Below are 27064 nucleotides of genomic sequence, written 5' to 3'. Positions count from 1 at the left end.
TCTAAAAGGCATCAGACTTCCTGATTCTCCTCATCTAGATCTATGAGTGTCCCATCTCTACTAGAAATCCACAGATAGAATTCTCTCCCTACACATCATTTTGTTGTGAATGACTCTCCCAGGCAATGACAGGAACATTTTGGATCATCCAAGCTGTGCATCCCCTATGCACCCTGACCCCTCCTCCCCTGGTCCCCACATTGCCAGCCTCTTTGCAGTTTCATAGGCTAGTCGTCTCAGAACTAGTTCATGTCGCTATTGCCCCTAAAAATATTAAGACGCTTCAGTATTTCTTTTTTTTTTTAATATTAAGTTGTTTTTGCATTTGATTTATAAGATAAACACCTCATGACAGAGTCTGTAAAAAGCATGTCTGTATTATCTGTGATAACAGAGACTAGTAAGACATTTAGCATTATTAATAAGATTTCAGAGGATAAATTTTAAATGAACAAACTGCTTTCGAATCCATTAGAAGCATAAGATGCTTCAATATTTCTTAAGCAAAGATTTGTTATTTGAAGATTTTACACTTAAGATTGTGTTCTGACCAATTTGCACACATAATTAAGGAAGGGCTAAGTATTCTGAAAAATCACAAACTATGTAAGATTGTTTTGCCTGAAGAGAGAGAGAAGCCACATTTCGGGGAGAAGGGGCAGGGTTAGGAGCCAGGCTGTGGTGTGCTTCTCCGTTCTACTCTGGAATCTTCTGTCCTTTCCTTTGAAGTTCATGGCCTTCAGTTATGCCCTTTCCCTCTTTGGTTCTTTTGGGGGGAAGTTTTATTATTATTTGCTAGTTATTGGAGGTAAGAAGTTTTCATTATGCACTTTTAATCTACCATTTCAACCTCAAACTCTGAGAAAGCCTCATTTCTAAATAGATCTAAACTACATCAGGAGATTAGGAAAAGTTACATCACTTCCAAAGGGTAAGGCAGGAGAAAGGTCTTTATAATGATTAATTAGATGCCTAATTTCAAAATCTAGGGAGTGTAAGACTTAAGTCGTTTGCTTTAAAAAATCCACATACAGTTATTTAAGATAAAACAGCATAAGATTTTGTATAAATTATGTGAACAACATAATATCGAATGATTGGATTTTCTTCCATAGTCACTCACTTAAAAAGTACCCATTTCCCTGAACACTGAGGGCAACTTCTGGGTGAGCTCTGAGCTCCAGGGCAAGACAGTAGGCAAATAAGACCCAAAATGAGTGGCTCACAGGAGATGAGGGTTATGGGAGGTATGGTGCTGGTACTAAGACTGAAGAGTGAGTACAGTCCCATCATTAGTTCATTTCTTAAGTTCTTGATGGGATAGAAAAATAAAATGCAGGGCTCCCCTGGTGACGCTGTGGTTAAGAATCTGCCTGCCAATGCTGGGGACACGGGTTCGAGCCCTGGTCCGGGAAGATTCCCACATGCTGCAGAGCAACTAAGCCCGTGCACCACAACTACGGAAGCCCAGGCGCCTAGAGCCTGTGCTCCGCAACAAGGGAAGCCACCGCAATGAGAAGCCCGCGCACGCAACGAAGAGTAGCCCCCGCTCGCGCAACCAGAGAGAGCCCGCACGCATCAACAAAGACCCAATGCAGCCATAAATAAATAAATTTATTAAAAAAAGAAAAGAAAAAGAAAATGCAGTCCCTGCTCTCAAAGAAGGAACTTAAAGAAGACAAGCAGTTTCCTAAGGTCTGTAGAGAAGTATGTGCATGATTCTATGGGATGAATGAGAAAAGCCTTCACCGAGGATGCAATGCTTGAGTTCACTCTTAAAAGATGCTGAGGAATTTTCCAGGTGGTTGAGGAGTGAAGGCATTCCAGACACAGGACACGGCACATACAAGTGCACAGAGGCATGAGAGAGCACAGTGAGTTCAGAGAATAGCACGTTATGAGTTCAGAGAATAGCACGTTATGCAGTGTGACTGAGAAGACTGTGTATGTGGTGGGGGACAAATGGCAAGGGAGAAGGCTGGCACAGTTGTAAGGACCAGATGGTGATCTGGCCCTGGATGCCATGCGAACTTGCACACAACATTGGGTTTGACCCGGTGGACAAACAGGCCATTGGAGGATTCACAGTACTAGGAAGAGATACAAGAATACATTTTTCATTGAAGGAATCAAAATCCTCATCTGGTATTAGTTAATACCTTGATTGATATTCATTGGGCACCATGCTATAGTTACTTTTACAAACATCAATGCATTTAATCCTCACATCAACCCTTTAAGATAAATGATACTATGTTTACAAGATCAGTCAAAGGAAGAAAAGTCAGGCCCAGTGCTGGGACTTCTTAAAATAGGACACCAGTTAAACCTGGGTTAGGATTAGGGTCAACATTAAGGAATGACTCTTCTGGGAAACACCACAGCAATGAGACCAGTATCAGAAAACCATGTTTAGTTTTGCTTCCAGCTTGCAAAGAGAGAAATGCAAGAAAATTGTGAAGGACTCAAAGAAAGGCAGCAGATAAGACTAAATAGATGGAAAAGATTTTTTTTTTTTGGAACCAAAAAAAAAAAAATCTGTAAACGTATTAGGGTTAATAACTTTCTAAATACCCTCAAATATAGTAAATAATTGTCTCAGGGAAGTTTTCATTCTCTTCTCCCCTGGAAATCTGAAAAAGAGAAAACAGGCTTAAATAATGGCAAGGAAGAGCTTTAAGATATAAGAAAAGGAATAGAAGTAATTTAATCCTTAAATGAGTACCTAAAATGGATATGGAACTTCCATCTCTAGAAATCTTTACAGATAACACCAGCATTTTCATAACAGCAAGCATTTATTGAGCAATTACCACGTGCCAGCTATTCTACTAGGTGCCTTACGTTAGCAGCAGCAGCATCAAGATCTCTTCCATCATCATCAACACCAACAACATCATCGTCATCATCATTCTTAGTGGCTAATAATGCCAGCTCTGGAGCCAGACAGCCTGGGTTCTGTAAAATGGGAAAAACAGTTAGAAGGCAGTTATTAAGATTAACTAGGATGATTTGTCTTTTTTTTTTTTTTTTTTTTGCGGTACGCGGGCCCCTCAATGTTGCGGCCTCTCCCGTTGTGGAGCACAGGCTCCAGACACGCAGGCTCAGCGGCCATGGCTCACGGGCCCAGCCACTCCGCAGCACGTGGGATCTTCCCAGCGGGGCTCGAACCTGCGTCCCCTGCATCGGCAGGCGGACTCTCAACCACTGCGCCACCAGGGAAGCCCCGGATGATTTGTCTTGTAGGAGCAGATATCAATGGTGCCATAACAGGCTCAAGGGCAGTCAGAGCAGAGACAGCATTGTGGGACCCCTGCCATGCCCTCCAGTTTCCTTCTTTTATGTTTTCTTCTTCCTTAAAAGAAAACTTAAATTTATTTGTGATTTAAAAAAAAAGATGAAGATGATACGCATAAACCCCTTAAAACAGTGCCTAGCATATAGCATTCTCTACAGAAGAATTAGCTTCATCATTTCCTTCACTGCACTGGCTAATAGTCATCAACCTGGACTGCAGGCCCCCAGTCAAGTACTTTACATTCATTGTGCTATTTAGTCCTTACAATAACCAGTTAGTATTATTTTCTACATTCGATCGATAAAGAGACTGAGCCCCATAAATCATCTCAATTCTCAACAATCTTACGAAATACAGATATTTTGTTCCCACTTTCTAGTGAGGGAACTGAAGATCAGGAAGATGACGGAGGCTTGTCCTGGGTCCCTGTGCTAGCGAAGCAGGTGTCTGAGCCCAAAGCCCACGTTGCTATGATCTCTTAAGCCTGTTACCTTCTTCCAGCTCTACAACTCTGTGCCAAGTATAACTTTCACATATACTCTTCAAACATTTTGCATCGTTATCCAAATGCCAACACAGGATCCTCATCTGGTATTAGTTAATGTCTTGGTTTAGTATTCACTGGGCACCAGGCTATAGTTACTTTTACAAACATCATTGCATTTAATCTTCACATCAACCCTTTAATATAAATGATGTTTTATTTACAAGATCAGCCAAAGGAAGAAAAGTCAGACCCGCTGCTGTGACTTCTTAAGTATTTTCAAGTGTTTCCCTTATCGAATCTTCTTTTTTTTTTTTTTTTGTTAATCCAGGGTGTTATTCTCAAGTGGGGCTTCTGAAGTCCTCAATTTGGAAAGATAGTGCCAGTTGCAAACAGCCGCTGGCCAAGGATAGACAGGACCTCGTGTGGAATGTGAATCCTTAGATTGCAACAAAAACAGGAAGGCCTGGATTTGGTCACCTTTTGGCCATCTCCTGCCAGTCCTGTGTGGTTCTGATTGACTAATAACATCCAGCTGTCTTGAGGTTATTGTGTAATCCCAGTAACAATGGGTGTTTCCTCAGTGATCAGCACGAAGTCAGGCCAGGAACTGGCAAATCATCCTTCGGGGTGACTTTGAAAGCACAGCTTCAAGCCCATGCATTGAGAGGCTGGGCTGAGATCCGAGGAGAGGGAACATCTTGCCGCCCGTGTCAGCGCTGCTTCCGCATGTGCCTCTGTTGCATCACGGGTCACTCTTCTCAATTAAGACAGCTGTCATCAGTGACCTTCCTTTGCTTCTGGACTGGATTCTTCATGGGATATCATAGAGTCCCGGTGATTAGACCTTTTATGAATCAGTAGCAAGAGTTTTCTCATTAGAATAGTAGGGTCTATAATAACTTCAATTATACTCAGTTCAGAATCTGAATCTCTGATTCCAGCTTTCCCTAACAATAGAAAATATCCATTTCTACAAAAAGCCACTGATTTTAATCATATCTTCTCTCCATTGTTTTTTCTAATCTACAATCAGTAATTTCATTCTCAGGCTAAACTAAACTAGCCTTTTTCTGATTGCTTTGCCTAGCGTGATATCTCCATGAACCAACAATTACGTTTTTTTTTTCCTTTAGTGGTTCAAAATGAGCTTGTGTTCAGATAAATGATGTTTGTGAACACTGATGTGTGACGTGCACTGTGCTTGGCACTGAGGGCACAAAGATTAATAAGATATTGTCTCTGTACTCACAAAGGTATTAACTTCAAGAGGTGGGGAAGACAGGCACCTGCACAGATCATTTCTGTTTAATATGTAAGCATCTAGGTAGAGGAATGAACGGTATGCAGTGGATGCCCAGAGGAAGGGGATTCTAGGATAGATTTTGAAGGAAAGAATCCATGACCTGAGTCTTGCAGGACACACGAATATTAACCAGACAAAGAAGGGTGAAAACAATGCCCAGCAGAGGGCACAGCACAGACAAAGGCCTGACACTGTGATCTCAGGTGTGAGCTGAGGTCCGGCCAAGGGCAGGATACCACTCAGTGTGAGATGCAAAAGGCTTTGAGGCTGGGAGGCAGGTTGGTGCCAGGTAAGGAATTTTATTCTGAGCCCCTACTTTGCTGTATGTAAAGAATGGAAAGCGTTTCCCCATTCGCTTTGTTTAATCTGCAGTAACTGTGTTTCACCCAGTGGACATTTACTGAATATCTATTTTGCCTAAGAGTTCTTGCCTTCAATAGCTAACCTTCTAGTGAAGAAGACACGTTTATTGTAAGAGAAGACACAACATGGTAGATGCCACAGAATGGTTTTTAACCGAGCGCTATGGTTATGTAGACAGATGTGCGAGCAACTTCTAGGTTGGGCAGTTAGGGAAAGACTCACAGAGGAAATGTCGTTTGAGCTGGACCAAGAAGGATGAGTATGGTTTCAATTGGCAACTCTTCTAAGGATGCAGATGGGAAGATGGTCTTGACCAGAGCTTCTCAAACCTTCTATGGAGAGGGGCCAGGTTTTTTTCTCAACTGATCACAGACGAATTTTTCTTTTTTTAACCTTTTTTTTTTAAGGTCAGTCCTTCAAACACATTGTTAATTGGGAAAATAATGCCTTCACGTTTGTGTTTCTGTAACGTTCAGGTAACAAATTTAGTGGCTCCTAAGGAAGCTTATTTCTATAGCAGCTCAGTGGATTGTTCCCAGTAACTCTTTACAAAGACTACCTCGTTCTTCAACTCTCTTTTCCTTTTCACGGACTAATACTTTTATAAAATAAAATAGAAATGAATTACTGAAAAAAAATGATATAAAAAATAACATACAAAATACAAGCCCATATTATTTAATATTAGATTCAACAAACATAAAATTACTTTGTCAAATTGCTGTATAAGTTTCTAAATGATTACTGTCAACTTCTGTGACCTGTTTCATCACAGACCAGTAACAAGTGTTCACACACCAAAGGCAATCTGGGTAGCTCTAGTCAAGACAGAAGAAACCTATGAGCAGGGGACAAACACTACAAAGAATACAAGGCTGTTTAGAGAATGGCAAACAGTCCAACGTGACTAGAGTTCAGAGTTTGGGGATGGGCTTGTGGGCAGGGAGTAATAGGAGAGAAAACTAGAGAGAAGGTGAATCCATGCTGACTGTCTTTTGTAATCAGTGAGGAGCATGGATGTGACTGAGAAAGGGAGTGGTGTGGTTTGATCTTCTTTAAGAAGTTTCATAATCATGGAGTTAGTAAGTCTTAGAGGAGAGAGAGGTGGAAGAAGCCAGGAAATTATAACATTACTTCAGTTATTCAGTTAAGAAGTGATAGGAACCCAAACCAGAGTAATTGAAGTGAAAATGCAAAGGATGGGACAGTTGGGAGGTATGACCAGAAGACAGTGACTGATGGAACATGAAGTGAAGGGGATGGTGAGGTCTTCAAGCCCTAGGGGACAGAAATAAGGAGCACAGGAAGAGGAGAGGCTTGTGGAGAAAGCAGATGTTTGGTTTGACTGTTATTATGTTTTCTCACTACTGGGACACCTATGGAAAAATGTCAAGCAAGCATGGTATTTGAAGATTTTAAGATATGACTCGAGTTCAAGAGCAAGGTTAGGACCAGATAGGCTTACATATCTGTATAGATATGTCTGTATTTTTATGGTCATCTGTGTAGAGAAATGGCCCAAACCAAGAGGGAAGATGTGTTGATGACGGTGAGAGTATAGAGCAAGGAGGGGGAAAGGTGAGGATGGGCCTGTCAAGGAACATCTGCATTTCTGGGGAGAGGAGTAAAATGCTAGTTACTCTTTCTTAGCACACGAATGGCTCGTCACTTAGCATGTGGCATCAGTGGCCATGAGAGGACAGCGTCAGCCGTGCACAGCCTAGAAGTACCGTCCTGACTTCCAGGCTGCGTGAGCAAAGGCATCGAGCTCAATCTTTGCCGGGTGACCATTAAAAGGATTAAAATACTAAAAAGCTGTAAACAGGACAAAAAATAGCATTCCTAGCAAGTAAGTACAGGAGACCACAAATCACATGAACATCTCTTGCTTGGAGAGGCAGGGAGTAGAAGAGAGAACCCTAGAGCTGGTGAGAAGCAGATCACCTGACCTCCATGTTGTCACCGCCAAGCAGCAGCATTTGAAAGCAGCAGCTCTGAGGAGCAGTGGAGGGGTGGAGCGGTCTAGACTTTATGCAGTGGCATAAAGCAACAAGCTGGAAAGGCAGTAACTCTGGGAAAGGGGCCAGGCCAGCCTCAACTTATACTTGGCTTGAAGACCAGATCCAACAAATGCCAAATGGCCCGGTTGCAATGGCTTTTCCAAAGAAAATAAGAAATGATGTGGAGATGAAGTTCTCATGCTGTGACTGTCCATAGTTCCAACTCCTTCCCTGCAGAGCTCTTGAGCTAGTAGTATAGCTTTGCTTCAACTACTAACACCAGTCTAAAATCTTCAAGGAGAATTCTAATAATAACAAAGTGGAGAATCCATCCAATCTGTTGCTGAACAGTTTTGAACAGCCATCCTATCATCCAAGAATGAGGACACAAAAACATAAGATGAGCTCTATGAAATACTTCTGCAGTGAGGCAGAATAATAGAAATTCAAGATGTAGAAGAAGAAGATGCTGATAGGCTAGAATATTTTCTTCAGAAAACATCACATTTTTAGAAAACATCTGCTTTGTGTTCTCAAAGTTCAAAGAAACCTGAAGTATGTGAAATAAGGAAAGACTAGAAGAAAACTACAAGTGCAATGCCAAAGCTGAAATCTACATTAAAAGTAGAAAGGACAGACTCAATCCAGTCTTGAGTACTAATGTGAAAGGAAAACTTGCATTGTTATTCCATACTGAAGAGGTAAAAACTATGAGAAAGCTGGTCGACAAAAACAGAGCAGAGAGCTAACACATAGAGCCATGAGCCGTACCAACATGTAGAACAGTACTTGGCCCATGGTAAGTGCTCAGTAAATATATGTTGTACCAACGATATTCCCAAAGAAGCCACCAAAAAGCACGCATAAACAGTAATTCAAGTAATAGTAAAAGAAAACTGTGCTGAGCCAAAGACAGGCTTAAGTCAATGGATCAAAAGACCTTTACTGAGTACCAGGCAAAGTTAATGAGAAGAGATAAGCACCTCGCCACAGCCTCATGGAATTTTAACATTTCAAAAACAAAGAAAATAAGAATGTAAAAGAAAAAGTAAAAGAAAATATCCTAAAAGCATACAGGCAGACAAAAACTAAGCTATTGGGCTTCCCTGGTGGTGCAGTGGTTGAGAGTCCGCCTGCCGATGCAGGGGACATGGGTTCGTGCCCCGGTCCGGGAAGATACCACGTGCCGCAGAGTGGCTGGGCCCGTGAGCCATGGCCACTAAGCCTGCACGTCCGGAGCCTGTGCTCCGCAACGGGAGAGGCCACAGCAGTGAGAGGCCCACGTACCGCAAAAACAAACAAACAAACAAAAAACAACTAATCTATTGTCCAAGAAAGAAAAATTCATCTTACCTTAATTGTCCCTGAAACATTGAACACCAGAGATAATGAAACAACGTCTGCAGGATCTGGGGGGAGAAAAGTTGTGACCCAAGAATTCTCTACTCAACCGAAGTACAAAGCTGACAGAAAGACATTTTCAGATATTCAGAGATTTTAAATATATGTCACTTAAGTATCCTTTTGAAAATAATTTTGAAGTAAATATGTATACACACATGTGTACACACACATCTATACATACATATGTGTAAATATTCCAGCCAGTTAAGAAAGGAATCAAATCCCTTAAGAATGGGAAACCTGTGGTATAAAAGGACCAGCAATGAGTATTGGAAGCAGTTAAACACAGAATCAGATCTAAATAATTGTGGTAAATATGTTTAAAAGAAAACTCAAATATCAAGAATAATGTTTTTAAAGATACACAGTATAAAAATAGTACATTTAAAAATAATAAACAGGGCCTAAATTCCCATATTGTCTCAAAAATTAAACAAAAATCAGAGGTTGATATCAAGAAACAGAAGGTTTGTAATGAGGTGGATGGACCTAGAGTCTGTCCTACAGAGTGAAGTAAGTCAGAAAGAGAAAAACAAATACCGTATGCTAACACATATATATGGAATCTAAGGAAAAAAAAAAAGGTCATGAAGAACCTAGGGGCAAGACGGGAATAAAGACACAGACCTACTAGAGAATGGACTTGAGGATATGGGGAGGGGGAAGGGTAAGCTGTGACAGAGAGAGTGGCATGGACATATATACACTACCAAACGTAAAATAGATAGCTAGTGGGAAGCAGCCGCATAGCACAGGGAGATCAGCTCGGTGCTTTGTGACCACCTAGAGGGATGGGATAGGGAGGATGGGAGGGAGGGAGACGCAAGAGGGAAGAGATATGGGAACATATGTATATGTATAACTGATTCACTTTGTTATAAAGCAGAAACTAACACACCATTGTAAAGCAATTATACTCCAATAAAGATGTTAAAAAATAATAATAAATAAATATTAAAAAGAAACAAACAAAAGAAACAGAAGGAAGCAAAAAGTGGGATAATGAGAGCGACATATGAGAGCGACAAATACTATTTCATTCCTGAAGATGATTAGAGAAATTGAAGTTAAGCCAGGCTTTTTACTGAATGCTATGTATTGTTGAAGTAATGCCAGCAACATTAAGACATTTTTAAAATAAATTTATTTTATTTTATTTATTTATTTTTGGCTGCGTTGGGTCTTCGTTGCTGTGCGCGGGCTTTGCCTAGTTGTGGCGAGCAGGGGCTACTCTTCGTTTTGGTGCACGGGCTTCTCATTGCGGTGGCTTCTCTTGTCGCGGAGCACGGGCTCTAGATCGCAGGCTCAGTAGTTGTGGCTCGCGGGCTTAGTTGCTCCACGTAAGCCAGGCTTTTTAAAAACTAAATTATGCTGATATTTTTTTATTGTATTTCTTGCAAGTTATGACATGTTTTTATAAATATTCCTGATTATTTTGTGGAGAGGGGACTGCAGGGGGCAAGAGTAGAAGCAGGGGAACCATTGCAGTGGTCCAGGTGGGAGGAAATGACAATTGACCTAGGGATGACTTGGACACAGTAACATATGGTCGGAAACCACCGGAAGTTGAGAGGCTTTGCCAGTGGTCCAGATGCGAGATGTGAGGGAAAGAGCAGTCAAAGATGATCCCCAGGTATGTGGCCTGAACAGCTGAAAGAATGGGGTTGCCCTGTTGCCTTTCGTTGAGAGAACTTGGGGAGAGCGGGCGATGGGCTCTAAGGCTCAGTTTTGAACTGTTAAGTTTAAAATGCCTGTTATACATGCTCACTGATATGTGTAGTTCCCAGCTCCTTTGAAGTACAAAATATCTAATTCTTGAAGGAAAGATGTGAAATTGCTCACAAAAACTCCTTGTAAAATGACAGTAAGTTGTCACCCAAAGTAATAGTTTAGTTCCACATCACCATCCAATAGTACAAACTCTTCTAACAAGAATCGTCTTTGTTAAGTACATGAATCACTTTTTTTTTTTTCTAGCAATGAGATGTCACTTCAAGAAACAGAGAATTCCCTAAAATAGGAAGGTCTGTATCTGCTCTTTTTTTTTTTTTTTTTGGCATTTCACCGTTTAGAGCAGCTGGCAACCTAACAGGTATTTAGTAGAATATTTTTTTACTATGTCAAAACATCGAGAATCAGGGACTTTCCTGGTGGTCCAGTGGTTAAGACTCCACGCTCCCAATGCAGGGGGCCCGGGTTCGATCCCTGGTCAGGGAACTGAATTCCACATGCCACAACTAAGAGCCCGCATGCAGCAACTAAAAGATCCTGCACGCCGTATCGAAGATCTTGCATGCGGCAATGAGGATCCTGCGTGCCGCAACTAAGACCTGGCACAGCCAAATAAATAAACAAATATTTTTTAAATATATTGAGAATCACAAAGAAAGTTTTTTTATTGTTTCCACTGATTTATAATTTATTTTACAAATACTGTATAAAAGTTAACCTTAATTCTTTTTCGTTTGAATGGCGCAAATTAATAGCAAAAAGTATTATGTTGTTTGAACATGGAGAAATGTTAAAATAATGGGAGCTAATGTTTAATGAAAGAATCACTGCTCCCAGGTATCCTCAATATCCGTTTACATGTATTTGTTCACAATAAGTATTTAGTGATGGTCATCGATATGTTTTACTCTGTAGAATGGATGTGATTTCTACAAAAATTGCTACTTAAACCTTTCTAATCTTTTCATGAAATAATTCTAAAGGAATAATAGAAGATTGGCTTGCTTGTAGAGTTGATAGATAAAAGAAGTCTTGCTTAACCATAACCCAAATAAGTGAAGACTTAAGACTTAGAATACTTTCAGGGCTGAAATCACAAGACAAAGTTCACAAACTGCAAGATAATTGGTTTTTGTCAAGTTTATTCCTCCTAAATGTCCTCACTGCTATAGATGTGTGTGTGTGTGTGTGTGTGTGTGTGTGTGTGTGTGTGTGTGTGTACGTGTGCTCATGCTTTCTGGTAACCAAATTATTTCTCAGAAAATGAATTAACCAGAATATGTTATCCTCTGAGCATTTCAGTTAATCTAAGTGTTCTTTACATGAAAGTAATAAAACTATTTCTTTTTTAAGAAAGTCTGTAACATAGACTTTTTACTAGTGAAACCTATCTTTATATATAATGAATTCTCATTAGTATGAATTTGTTACATAATACAAAACAGATGGACATATTTATAAGAATACTTTTCTTCATGCAGTAGGAATATACAATAAAGAATATGTCTGGCCCTTTGTTATAAATAAATGCATTTATTTAAATACAGTAGGAACTTACTATTTAAAGAAGTATTTCAATGAGTCCCATAAAATACACAGACCAAAATAATCAATATTTCTATTCCAGCCCTCAGTAAATTTTTAAAGAACCCCCCTTCCAGCCCATGGCCTTTAAGAGCACCCATCCTGACGGGCCTCTTCCTGTTTTGAGTTTCCAAGTATTGGTGGGCTGGCTAGATGATAGATAATAAATTATCTGTCCATATTTATCTGCAAGTTATATACTTGAAAATGAATGAATAGTGCTACTATATAAAAATGTCTTTGTGCCCATAGTTCTGGATCAAAAGGCTGGTACATACTTTCATTTCTGAAAAACAAAAACTACTGATTCATTGATAAAAATGTCAATAACAAGCAGAATCAAAAGTAATTCATTTCAGGACTTCCCTGGTGGTCCAGTGGTTAAGACTCCACGCTCCCGGTGCAGGGGGCCTGGGTTCAATCCCTGGTTGGGGAAATAAGATCCTGCATGCTGCATGGCATGACCTAAAAAAAAAAAAAAAAAAAAAAAGTAATTCATTTAGCCACAAATAAAAATTTAAAAGAATTTTAGCCACCAGAATGGCTAAAACTAAAAGAAAAAAAGAAGCTGTCAATGTCAAGCGTTGGTGGGGATGCAAGCAAAGGGAACCCTCATACACTGTTCCTGGGAACGTAAATTGGAAAAACTACTTTGGAAACCTGTTTCACAGTATCTCCTAAAGCTGAGCATATCTAGGATTTCCACCCAACAGAAATACACACGGACCTGCTGCAAAAGACATGTTCAGGGATGCTCATGGCGGCATTACTCGTAATACCCCCAAACTGGAAACAACACAGTTGTAGATGAGAAATAAATTGTGATGCATGATCAAAATCACATGATTGGACATCATTACAGCAGAGACAGAGAATAAAGTGCTGCTGAGCACAACAGCGTCGGTGCCTGTCCTGGGAATGATGTTGAACCAAAGTAGCCAGACACAGAAGAGTACATACTGTATGATTCCACTTTATGAAGTTCAAAAACAGGCAAACCTAATCTGTGATGATAGAAGTCAGGTGGGGGGTTTCCTTTGGCAGGGGCCAGGTCAAGTCCAGAAGAAGAGGCCCAGAGAGGCTGGGAAGGTGCAGGTGTTACACTGACTCTGCACTTAAGATTTATGCACTTTATTACAAGTAGGTTACACTTAAATTTTAAAAGCTGACCCAAAAAAGGGGGTAGCAGATTTATTGGAAAAAGCATATCCCTTCTTTACTCTCACCCCAAATTTTATTGAGTCTTTTTCTTTTATTGGTATACAAAACAGAAACAAAGTCTTCAAGCTAGAGAGGACCTTAAAAGATGATAATCATGTATAGGAAAAGAAGCAGACCAGCACAAGAAAATTAAGACCTAAAGTCCCTAGGTTCTTACATAATGGTGAGTCCAGAGACAGCAGACAAACATAATATTCTAAGGGAAAAATAAGTATTTCGTAATTCGATAATCCCCTTACCAAGAGCAATAATAGGTCCCCTAGAAAGGACCCCCCTTTTATTATCATTTTTACTAATTATTAGCATGTACACCAAAAGAAGAATTCTGCAGTGCTGTTGCACTGGTTGTTTGACATACATTCCCTGGGCCGTGGCCCTATTGCTCTTAAGTTGGACCTTTTCCCCAAATTCACACCACCTGTAATTCCCTTCTTGTGCCTTTAGTCTGTGACAGAAGCCTCTATGCTCTAACTCTGATCTGGAATTGACATCAGTAACGCAGGATTTTGCAAACCTCTCATAAGGAGTCAACATTTGTTCACTTATAGTCTTGAAGAGCTGACTCATAATAAATTAGCTTTGGTAGTTAGCTTAGCTGGCTGGTGAGATTTCTACCTCACAAGCCTGCTAAAGAAAACTGAAGACAAAGTTCTTCTGGTAAATGATAAATGTACTAGTATACTTCAGTCAAATATAGGAATATCTGAAATAGCAAACCATTATTATTCCACGTAGCTTCATTACAGTGAGATCTTTATAAATATATTTAGAAGATAACCCACTAAATAATTATATTTAGATAATAATACTCCTATCTGATTGTCATAAAGCATGCAGTTGTCTGTGGTATTCTTTGGCAATCTTAAATTTAAATCTCAGGAGTATAAACTAGCATAATGGAATGCTTTCCTGGGTGTGACATTCAGTAAATCTCATCACTTTTGTTGTGGTGATAAGGTCATTTGTTTGTTTATGTGGTTTTACTTAATTATGTCTGTATGCTTATTAGTATAGTTTTTAGATATTATTCAAAAATATATATCCAGGGACTTCCCTGGTAGTGCAGTGGTTAAGAATCCACCTGCCTAATGCAGGGGACATGGGTTCGAGCCCTGGTCCGGGAAGATCCCACATGCTGTAGAGCAGCTAAGCCCATGCGCCACAACTATGGACCCTGCGCTCTAGAGCCCGCGAGCTACGACTACTGAGGCCGCATGCCACAACTACTGAAGCCCTTGCACCTAGAGCCTGTGCTCCGCAACAAGAGAAGCCACCACAATGAGAAGCCCGTGCACCGCAACAAAGAGTAGCCCCTGCTCGCCGCAACTAGAGAAAGCCCGCATGCAGCAACGAAGACCCAATGCAGCCAAAAATAAATAAAATAAAAACAAAAATTTATTAAAATATATATATATGCCATAGCATAGGCATTCATGTGTTGATATAAATAATGAACCTTATTAACAGTTCTGATGTCCTGTTTCTAGTATAATTGTTCTTAATATTTCTTAGATCTGACTCTACCCCAACTTAGAGAACAAGCAATTGCTGAGAGGCTTAGACAGTTATTTAGGAGAGTTTTAGTATCCCTAGAACTCCAGATAATGAAATGAAAGATTTTCAGCAAGTTGTAAATCTGCTAGGTTTTAGCCGTTTTGTGCTTTCTTTTGAGTGCTGATGTTGGGGCAGAAAGATGAAGTTTGGAAAACAAAGTATATTTCCTATAATTAATTATCCACCCAAGTCTCAAAATGCTTTATTATCAATAGCAAACTAGCTTAAAATAAACTACATCGAAGCTAATGTCAAAATAGACATGGAATGAACTAATTTCCTAAGCAGTTATTTTCTCCATAATTCGTTGCACTTAGCAGGCAATTCAGCTATTTCTATTATTGAAGAATAGATTTACTAGTGAAAAAAACACATTCCTTCAAAGTCACTTTTTAGACTTTGATTAACACTTAGAAGCTTACAAATTAGGGACAATTCCCAGTTATTTGAGAAAATATTATTGTCTGACTTCCCTGGTGGCGCAGTGGTTAAGAATCCGCCTGCCAGTGCAGAGGACACGGGTTTGAGCCCTGGTCCTGGAAGATCCCACATGCCGCCCTGATCAACTAAGCCCGTGCACCACAACTACTGAGCCTGCGCTCTAGAGCCCCCAAGTTACAACTACTGAGCCCGCGTGCCACAACTACTGAAGGCTGCTCACCTAGAGCCTGTGCTCCACAGCAAGAGAAGCCACCGCAATGAGAAGCACGCACACCACAATGAAGAGTAGTCCCTGCTCGCCACAACTAGAGAAAGCCCTCGCACAGCAATGAAGACCTGACGCAGCCAAAAATAAAATAAATAAAATAAATTTATAAAAAAGAAAAAAGAAATACAGAGGCCCCAGCCTGGACCTACTGAATCAGAAATTGCTTTTTAACAAGATCCGTAAGTTATTTATAGGCCCATTAATGTTGGAGAAGCCCTGTTCTCCATAACCTGCAAGCTGGTCCCAAAAGTATATCTCATAAAATTAGGATATTTTTAAATCCTTTTGAGGAAAAGAAAAGGAGCATTTATTTTTTTAATTATAAAAGTCACAAACTCATTATATGAAGACTGGAAAATACAGGAATTTAAAGAAAATAATATCACCCGTAATTCCACAACACAAAAATAACCATGACTATTAATATTTTTGTTTTTTCCTATATACTTTCTTTGCATATATATATATATATATATATATATATAAAATATACATGCATATACATTGAGAGAATACCATATATGCATGCTTTAACATCATACTTTTATCACTTACCTTTTTTTTTTTTTTTTGCGGTACGTGGGCCTCTCACTGTTGTGGCCTCTCACTGTTGTGGCCTCTCCCATTGCAGCACGCAGGCTCCAGACATGCAGGCCCAGCGGCCATGGCTCAGGGGCCCAGCCACTCTGCGGCATGTGGGATCTTCCTGGACCGCGGCACGAACCCATGTCCCCTGCATCGGGAGGCAGACTCTCAACCACTGCGCCACTAGGGAAGCCCTATCACTTAACATTTTATAGTAAGCAATCAACTTTTGTTCAATAATTTTTATTGAACACCAGCTAGGTATCAGGCACTGTTCTAGAAGCTGAAGTTATATAAGGGCTCTTATCCCCATCAACCTTACTTTCTAGCAGAGCAAGCAGATAAGACAAAGAGATAAACAATACATTTGTAAATAGTGATAAGTACGAAGGAAGTAAAACAGAGTAATAAGCTACACAGAGACACAATGCTTTTTTTCTTTTTTAATAACCCATGCTCATGATCTGGCCCTCTTCAGTTCCTTTAAGATTGACAGTATAATTTCTAGTCTTACAAAAAACTGTGATAGTCTCTACACTTACTATTTGGATAAACTGAGAGTTACATGTTTTACTTAATTGAATTACATAACACTGGAAATTTAACAGCTTCCCTTGAACTTTTATTTATTTATTTATTTATTTATTTATGGCTGTGTTGGGTCTTCTTTGCTGCGCGCGGGCTTTCTCTAGTTGTGGCGAGCGGGGGCTGCTCTTCATTGTGATGCACGGGCTTCTCACTGCGGTGGCTTCTCTTGTTGCTGGGCACAGGCTCTAGGCACGTGGGCATCAGTAGTTGTGGCACGTAGGCTCAGTAGTTGTGACTCGCGGGCTCTAGAACGCAGGCTCAGTAGTTGTGGTGCACGGGCTTAGCTGCTCCACGGCATGTGGGATCTTCCTGGACCAGGGCTCAAATTTGTGTCCCCTGCATTGGCAGGTGGATTCTTAACCACTGTGCCACCAGGGAAGCCCCTCCCTTGAACTTTTAGACGGGTGTGCAGTGTGTGAGAGATAGTTCTTCTTGGTCCGTGAATCAGTCACTCCAACTTCTGCTAGCTCTAAGCATGCTGTGATCTATTTTACAAAGCCTAGGGGTTTCTCCTCTCTTTAATTGCAAGATCTGTCCTGTGAAATGTAGCTCTCTGTGCATATGTTCTCCTAACAAATTTAAACCCAGATTCCTCCTCTCAGGGAGTCTAACCTTCATAGGTCTTGTTGGAAGTGTTGTCATTTCTGCAGCAAAGAATCTTGCTTCACTTATAGTATATTTGCATCCCACGACTTGATCTATTTGCTCATTATTCTTATGCTCTACTGTAGTGTAATGTTTTTTTAATCCATTTAAATAATAATTGGGAATTTTAGTTCAAATTAAAAGTCAATTGCCTATGCTGCCAATGGAAATAATTCAGTAGAAACATGCTATGCCCAGCCAAGATCATATGTTTGTCCTCCAGATATGACAACCAGGTCACAATTAACCCCTCTGCCTTTTACCTTGGCAAGTTTCTTTTGCCATCAACTATAAGATATATTCTGTTTTCAGACACACCAAAATCTGGGGAGGGGAGTAGACTTATTAGTAAGAATTCATTGAGCTATGCTCCAGTGAGTCCCATTGTCCCATAAGATCATGCGGCTCTTACCAAGATTACACATCAGGAAAGAACATATTTCCAAGGGGCACATACCTGGTAGTTCCTGAAATTAACTACTCACCGAATTTAATATCTTTATGCCGGTACCTTAGGAGTTTCTCTCTCTTTATTTCATGTACACGTGAATATATATCTGTATTCAAATGTGGTGTTTTGCACCTGGTTGCAGCAAGGGTATCAGGAACAGGAAAACAATACATAGAGTACTACCCAGAGTTATACCGTGTGGACCTTCTTTGTGTAGTGGTTGATCTGCCCCTAAAATAGAGACTGGCTGCCTAAAGCTTGACTTTTTCAATGACAGTGCTGTCATACAGCCACCTCCAATGAAACCACGATGAAAGTGTGCTTAAAGTAATGTGGACTTAATTGTCCATAATGTCTCTCATCATCATCATCATCATAATCATCAACATCATCATCACCATACCAGCTAACACAGATTGCCCAGGCTCTTTCTCAGCTAATTCCATGTAGTATCTCATTTAATCTTTACAATAACTCACTAAAGTAGAAACTAGTGTTGTCTTCACTTTTAAGATGAGGATGCTGCAATGCAGACAGGTTCAATAACTTGCTTGAGGTCAGATACCTGATCATGGTGAAGGAAGGACTGGAGTCAGGCTGTCTGACTCCAGAGCACATGATCTTAACTACAGCTCTAGTTTGTACACATAAAAGTATTTTAGCTTTTCTTCCCACTTCTTACTGTAAATATCAGCTGTGATAAACCTGTACCTGGATTGGGATATTGTAACTCTTTATCATGTATGGCATAGTTTTAAGCATTATGTGCGAATATCTTTAGAAAAGTAATTCAGGAGGTTTCTGAATATAGATGATCAGAGTGAAGGTGGGGTAGAATGTTCACGTACTATTGTTTTCAGCTGTTCCCGTTTGCACTGTAAGTCACAGAGAACTGGCATAACAACTTCTCCAAAAGGAAGAGTCCGAAGATCACGTTTTCTCTGTGCTTGCAGACAGTGTTAACAAGTTCAAGCTGATTATTGTGTTACCTAATAAATTCTCTAAGAGTACCGTGACAGAAAATCCATAAGAAATGCATCACCATTACATTTCCAGATATTGCATGTTTCTCCAGAGGTTCATTTTCGTACCGTTTTCCTGTTCATGTGTGTTGTGAGTTCATTTTGTCATTCCATATGTTAAAACACTTATAATGAACAAAATCTACACAAAGGGCATTCCTTTGTCAGCAGAGCAGAAACCGGTCCGTTTATGAAACTGTGTCCATGCAGAACCATCACATATTGAAAAGATCCCTGGTGTGTTTCCTGTTAGTCTTGCATAAAATGTGTCAGGGACCCTGCAGAACTAATTAAAGTAAGGATTTGTGTGTATGTCATTGTAGGCTAAAGGTAAAGAAAGACAGTGGCTAAGACACCAAGCTACTGGGGAACTAGATGATGCCAAGATCATTGATGGGCTGACTGGAGAAAAAGCCATCTACAAACGCCGGGGTGAGCTGGAGCCACAAGTGAGTACTGGTGCGCTAGGCGCCTCCGATCTGCAGTTTGGTCTTCTTTACAGGCAGGTGCTTCCTTGAGTTGCTGTCTTTGTCAAAACACCATAAACCCTGAATATGGCAATCAAGGAAAGCATTACACTTTTTAAAATTAGAAAAAAACAGAAATATTTTACTGTTTATTATATGAGTCAAGATCCCAGCCTGAGTCAAGAAACACCAGGCACACTCAAACTGAGCAATTTAAGGAACAGTTAATGTTTACAAAAGTAAGGGTGGCGTTTACGAAATCCAAAAAGAGATGGTGTGGTCTCCCAACAGCAAGGATCTGACCCATCCTTCAGTCTAAAAGGACAGAGGAGAGGGCACTTACTGGAGCTTAGAAAAGGTGATTTATGGAAAGGGCTGCCCACCAGGGGTTGTGGCCTTCAGCAGAAGGAGAACCCACCCACGGGCCACAGCAGAGAAGGGGCTGAGGGAGTAAATATTTCACCCTCACCCTCTGATCTCCTGCCAGCACCTTCCATCAGCAGAATCCACCGGAAGCCAGCAGCCAGGAGAGAGGCCAGTGCCATTTGGAAAACAGATCAGCTCCCAGGACACAGGGCAGGGTGCCCTGGAGGGGGAACTGAAGACACTTGGTGCAAATGAATCCCAGAGGGTGATGCAAATGAAAGCACGAGAGCAATCTTGGTGGTTTTCCGCTGTTCTGTTCCTTTAAAGATCTGTGTCTATCTTATAACCGAAGAAATTTCCAGAGAATAAGGAATTCTCCCTTAAATAACTCTAATGATAGTGTGTAAAGTTTTCGACAGCCATAATATTAAAATATTTGCAATAATACAATGGCCAAAAAATGGCAATAAGGTGAGTCTCTTAGAGGGTTCTGTGACTTCCAGTATCTCCAAGTAACCAGAATTGCTGAGTAGCCACTGAGAGCTGGGGGTGCGGTGACAGGTGGGGGGAAGGGAGCCACTTACTCCATCTAAATGTTGATTCAGAGAGGTTCCTGGAGTCACTGGGAGAGTTCTTCCCTCTGTGTCCTTGGTATGCGTCAACAACTGCTTTCTTCACTGACTCACTGTGGTCCACAAATGTGTTTAGATTCATCTGAAATTGTGAGTCGCCGTGGAAGTGGACGAGGCGCTGTTTTTAATTCTGGCAGACTCAACAATCTTTCAAGACATATATTGAATTTGTCTCCAACCATTACACTCCAATACCCACAGTATTTTCTTGAAATGACTACCTCTGCTCATTAGTTTGCATACATGTCAGCGAGTGTATAGTAACAGAATCATCTGGAATTTTTCTTCTTTTTTCCTGTAAGTAAAAACTGACAAGCATACTTCTGTTTTTCGTTCTGCAAATTGGCAGGCCCGGGTTCAAAATCAAACTGAAACTCATAAGAGTTTCACATTTTAATTGACACTTGTTGCTAAACTGCGGTTCCATGCCGCTTTCGTGCCGTTAACTGCCAGGAAAAGTAAAGAGTAGTAGTAATTCGGGAACTGGAAGGAGGAGAAAACTGAAAGCTTCCTAAAGACAAAAGACACGGAAGAGATATTTTCCTTTACTTCTTTGCTGGAACCCCCTGCCCCTCACATCGCCTTGTTTTAGGAATCTGACATTTCTTGCAGGCTGTGTGGAAGTGATTTTTAGCTCACTACACAACAGGCACTGGTAAAATTGCTGTGGGCTTCCAAAGGAGCTCTATCTTGCTAGAGAAACTGATGTGAAAATGAAGTGCTGGGGTGTATATTCTTCCAGATAATTGTTTTTAAGACGACATCAGCCTCACTAAGGGAGTCTTACTAGACTAGGTTTGTCCTTGAAAGGACCATATTCCAAAGGAAAATCTTTCCCACGTGGCCCCAACTACCAGCACAAGTCAGAAGCTCCATTTACTGAAATGTAATCCATAGGTGCCTCCCCACCCGCCAGGACAGCCTTGTGCTGGGCCTAGCCTACAGCTGATCTGCCTGCCTGGCGGCTGGGACATGCATGAGGGCCCCAGAACAGCAGCCAGTGACAGTTTTCTGGTTCACAAGGCTTTTCTGTTGTCTCTCCCTCAGCTGGGCAGCCCCCAACAGAAACCCAAGCGCCTGCGTCTGGTGGTGGACGTGTCCGGCAGCATGTACCGCTTTAATGGGGTGGACGGCCGGCTTGAGCGCTCGATGGAAGCCGTGTGTATGGTCATGGAGGCCTTTGAGAGCTATGAGGAGAAGTTCAAGGTAATGGCGTGAACTGAGGAGGAAGAGAGGCATCCCCAGACCCTCCCCCGTCTCTGCTCAGGAGTCAGCCCCGAGTCAGGGCGTGAGGCTGGCTAGGGGATGTGCACCCAGAGTGGACAAGAATCTGCATCTTCTCGTCAACTCATCTGTCGGTGTAGAGAAAGTGAACCTTTTGTTTCATCTGCTCTAATAATCAAAGAATGATAAGACCATAATTTAAAGACCAGTTGCTACAGAAGAAAGCACTGCACTTTACAAGTTGTGTGATATTATCCATGAGGGCAGGGCGAGGGGGGGAGCGGAAACAGACAGATAGAAGCACCACAAGTCTCTCCCCAGATTTCTCAAGGCCACCATCCCCGTCCCAGTACCCCTCCACCCACCCACCCATTCTTTCTCCATCACCAGCCAGGTAGCCTCGCAAGGTTCTCAGTATTCGCGCGTGAGCGAGCGCTACACAGTAACAGGCGTGCCCCCAGGTGACAATGAAGGTTCTTAGCCCTGGGAGAAATGCAGCTTCTCATTTAAACGGTTTCCATTTTGTTATCGCCAAGTTTGCTCTGGAGTCAAGCAAAGGAGTCATATACCTCCTCCTTCGGAGACCTGAGCATTGAAGAGGGATCTCCTGCCGCCATGTTACTGCCCGAGACGAGCCCATCAGTCAGCTCTTAATCAGCCACAGGGGCACCCGCACTCCTGGCTTTGACCAGAACAAATAACCTGAACACTGTGCTGGGTAATTATTATCAGAAATTCAGTTGAGAGGAGCGGTATATGTGCAGACATAGGTAACGGGTACTCAGTCTATCCATAGATAATTCTCAACTGTGTTAAGGATCAGACAGGTCCTTCAGAAATAGCCCATCTTAGATGATGATTTAGCTTGACATCCTGCCCACACCTCGGGATTGCCGTACTGAGCCGTGTCCGTGTGCCGTGATGGTTACAGAAAGAAACAGACTGAAACCCATCCCTTCATTGACTTCAGGCCCACTTTTTTGGCTCCGAGGCTCCCAGAGTCCCTTGTGTGAAGCTCTACATGAGAGATTCCTTTTAGAGTGAAGGAGTAGGGAAAAGGCAGCTTGAGTCAATGAGCGCTGTGGTTGCCAGGCTCTGCCTAAGTACAGGATACAAAGACAAGTAGGACCTGGACTTTCACGATGGGAAGCAGCTCAGTTTCCCTGAAGAGCTGGAATGTGCTTCCCCTTGTGATCAGTGAAAACGATGGAGCTGTTCCAGACTCCCTCTTGGTTTTAGCTGCCAGGAAGCTCCAAGCTAAAATCCAAGACCGGCCAAGCCAAATTTGTTATGTCTTATGGCTCTCAGACCAGTTAGTGTTCAGCATTTTCCTTCCCTTGACCCTCCTGGCCTTCAGATAAGATTTTCTTGATTTTTTTTGTTGTTTTTTTTAAATTTTTTATTGAAGTATAGTTGATTTACAATATCATGTTAGTTTCAGGTATACAGCAAAGTGATTCAGTTGTGTGTGTGTGTGTGTGTATATATATATATATATACATGTATATATATACACACACGTATATATATTCTTTTTCATATTCTTTTCCATTCTAGGTTATTAAATGATATAGAGTATAGTTCCCTGTGCTACACAGTAGGTCCTTGTTGGTTATCTATTTTATATATAGTAGTGTGTATATGTTACCCATCCTTCTAATTCATCCCTCTCCCCACCCCCCTTTCCCCTTTGGTAACCATAAGTTTGTTTTCTATGTGTGTAAGTCTCTTTCTGTTTTGGAAATAAGTTCGTTTGTTTTTTTGGTTTTTTTTTTTAGATTCCACATATAAGTGATATCATATAATATTTGTCTTTCTCTGTCTGACTTACTTCACTTAGTATGATAATCTCCAAGTCCATCCATGTTGCTGCAAATGGCATTAATTCATTCTTTTTATAACTGAGTAATATTCCATTGTATATGTACTTTTTATTTTTTATGGGCTTAATATTTTTTTAATGTTTTACGTCCTTTCTAGTATAAGGTGGAGTATAATTCTTAAATCACTTGGACCATTGATCACCAGTGAATGGTTAGACAGCCATTGCATCAGCATAAATCCCACCTGTGTTTTAAAACCTTGGGTTCTGCCAGTAGTTGGATCAGCCCATTCGCCTCTCTTGTGGATCCTGAAGGCCAGAGTACCTCAGCTCCCTTTGAGTTACATGAAAGTTTAACCCCTTATAGACCACAGCAAACATACCACTATTAAAACTGGCATATTCATAGTTATCTAGAAAAAAAATTTACAGTTAGAAAGGATTTCTGTATCTCTGAAAGCAGAATTGCTCCGTTATGTGAAGCTACTTCTTCCAGGGTTTTAGAAAGATTCAGTAGAAGTTCACCAAGAAATTGATTGACAGAGCTCCCCAGGACTGGGTCAAGGATGAGACAGAAGGCCGGAAGTGGCAAAGCTAACAGGGAGTGTGTGGCATGTTCCACTGCATCTCACACTCAGAGTGTATGGAGAGATTCATATTTGTCTAATTCTCACCATTAAAAGTCTGTAATCTGGGCTTCCCTGGTGGCGCAGTGGTTGATGGTCCGCCTGCTAATGTGGGGGACACGGGTTCGTGCCCAGGTCTGGGAGGATCCCACATGCCACGGAGCAGCTGGGCCTGTGAGCCATGGCCGCTGAGCGTGCACGTCCGGAGCCTGTGCTCTGCAAGGGGAGAGGCCACAACAGTGAGAGGCACGCGTATGGCAAAAAAAAAAAAAAAAAAAAAAGTCTGTAATCTGGAAGAATGATTAGTAAAACCGTACATGTTGCATAAAAAAGAAATAATGTCAAGGAAATAGCATTTCACAAATTGTTATTTTGTATTGTTTTGACAATTAGAAACAAAACTGTTGCCATATGACCTACTGAATTTCAACTAAATTCAACAAAATTACAAACATAGAGCACTTGCTAAGAGCAGAGTACTCTGCTAGGTACAGAGTTCCCTGCCATCCTTGAGCTTGTAGCCTTGTGAGGGAGACCTATAAAAACTAATTCTGGAGACTTTCCTGGTGGTCCAGTGGTTAAGACTTCGCCTTCCAATGCAGGGGGTGCGGTTCGGTCCCTGGTCGGCAAGCTAAGATCCCACGTGCCTCGCTGCCAAAAAAACCAAAACAGAAACAATGTTGTGACAAAAAAACGAAAACAGAAACAATGTTGTAACAAATTCAGTAAAGGCTTAAAAAAAAAAAAAAAAGGAATTCTGATAGGACACTCGATGAGAGGCACTCAGTACAAAAGGCACAGGAAAGCGTGCCTCTCCGGACACTCCCCTTCGGGGCACCATCCTCGAAGCAGTATTTTGCTGACAGCCTCTTCCATTGCCACAACACTGTAAAGAATTTCCTCGGTTTTCATCTGTAAAACCACAGAAATATTGAGAAGATACCATACTAATATATGACTTTTTAAAAAAAATCTATTGAAGTATAGTTGATTTACTGACAAATCCAGGGGAAACCACAATAAAATGAACTTTTTTCAAGGCTTGAAGAAGCTTCATCATGTTTCCTGCTATTTGATTTTTAACAGGAAGTACTTTAACGGTTTTGGTTTTGTGCATTTTCGTATACTTATAAACATACCCCCTCACATTTACTACATAAGTCCCTTCAGAACGTTTTTTAAGAGCATAGAAAGTCTGATGAAACTAGAGCATTAAAATCTTTCCAACAAAAGGAGAAAACTCTGAAGATTTCACAAAACAGGCTCTTTGAGGAAAAGTGGTACTTAGATGGGTATCTGGAGGGATCAGAATGGGAAGACAGGACGAGAGAGGACTGCAAGTCCTGTGCCTGCAAATTCCTCATTATGACCATGGCACTTAGAGCTGAGGTCACCTCTCAGGTCATTCCCTCCAGTTTCCTCATTCCTCAGACAGGAAACTGAGACCCAGAAACATCAAGGGCTTTGCCCAAAGTCAGAAGGCTAGTTGGAGACAGAATAGGATAGAGCCCAGGTCTCTTCTCCTTGTTTTCCCTTTTTTGTTTTGTTTTTAAACATTCCCCTTTATTTCTAATTTTTTTTTAATTTGAAAAAATTTTAATCTACAAAAATTTGAAAAAACTGTAAAATGAACACCCATATGCCTTTACTTAGATTCACCAAGTGATCATTTTCTCCCCTCGTTTGCTTTATGTTTCTCTCTAAATACACAGTCTTTTTCTTCTCTCTGATCCATTTGAAAGTAAGTTATAACTATCATAATACTTAACCTCTAAATATTTCATTATGCTTCTGCCAAGAGTAAGGACATTCCCTAAATGATCTCAATACCATTATCACGTCTAAAAAAATCATCAATAATTTTATAATATCTTATAAAATCGAATCCATGTTCACTTTTCCCGAGTATTCCAATGGTTGCCATCCTGAGCTATAGAATATAAACCATCCCAATAGTGTCTAATTATTTTTCCCCCTACAATCTGGGATCCAGTCAAAGTCCTCACCTTATTTTTGATTATAATGTCTTGTTAGCCTCTTTTTTTTTTTTTTTTGCTGTACGCGGGCCTCTCACTGCTGTGGCCTCTCCCGTTGCGGAGCACAGGCTCCGGACGCGCAGGCTCAGCGACCATGGCTTACGGGCCCAGCCGCTCCGTGGCATGTGGGATCTTCCCGAACCGGGGCACGAACCCGTGTCCCCTGAATCGGCAGGCGGACTCTCAACCACTGCGCCACCAGGGAAGCCCTTGTTAGCCTCTTTTAACCTGTAGCAGCCGCCTTTCCTACCACTACCATTCTGCTTTTCATGATGGTCACTCTCTTGAGGGTGTAGATCATTTGTCTTGTAGAATATCCCTCATCCTGGATTTATCTAGCTGTTTTCTCATGGTACCATTTACCTTGTCTCTATATTTCCAGAACTCCTAACAGGCTTTCTCTCACAGCAGCTACCCTGGAGACTTTGTAAAATCTTCCCACCATCCCTGCCAACATAACTAAGATTTTGAGTGGCCACAGGCTATCCAGGCTCTGCTGGGGCTCGCCAGGCCTCCTTTGTATGGGGTGAGCAGGTGGTGGGATGGAACCTACTTGCATTCTGTGAGAACTTTGCCTGTTTATAATGAAGTATTTTGAGGTATAAGTAATGGGTACACATAGTACAAAGTGTAAAAGGCACAAAAGGAGTCAGAGTGAAGAGTCAGCCTCTGCTTCCCTCTCTCAGTTCCCAGTTACCCTCCCTGCTGGTTACCACTGTTGATACTTTCTTGGTGTCTTCTCAGAGACATTTGATGCATATTTATCAAGTGACAGAGTACCGTTCACTCTGTTCTGTGTCTTTACACTATATGATCTTATCCAATTCGTTTAATCTCTCTGTACTTCAATTTTCTCTTTTTTTTTTTTTTTTTTTCTTTTCGGTACGCGGGCCTCTCACTGCTGTGGCCTCTCCCGTTGCAGAGCACAGGCTCTGGACGTGCAGGC

General features: G+C 41.2%; 1 protein-coding gene across 2 annotated transcripts in view; it reads left to right on the top strand.

Moving 5' to 3' along the window:
- Window positions 1-27064, top strand: part of VWA8 (von Willebrand factor A domain containing 8) — a 368625-nt gene that overhangs the window by 324359 nt on the left and 17202 nt on the right. The window contains exons 41-42 of one of the 2 annotated variants that reach the window (XM_004274556.3): window positions 19269-19394; window positions 21458-21616. In XM_004274556.3, coding sequence (XP_004274604.1) covers window positions 19269-19394; window positions 21458-21616 — 285 coding nt within the window. The remainder of the gene's footprint in view (window positions 1-19268; window positions 19395-21457; window positions 21617-27064) is intronic. The other variant, XM_033436725.2, reaches the window with a different exon arrangement.

This window comes from Orcinus orca, chromosome 18, assembly GCF_937001465.1.
Source record: "Orcinus orca chromosome 18, mOrcOrc1.1, whole genome shotgun sequence".
NCBI lineage: Eukaryota > Metazoa > Chordata > Mammalia > Artiodactyla > Delphinidae > Orcinus > Orcinus orca.
This window is presented reverse-complemented; position numbering and strand designations above follow the sequence as displayed.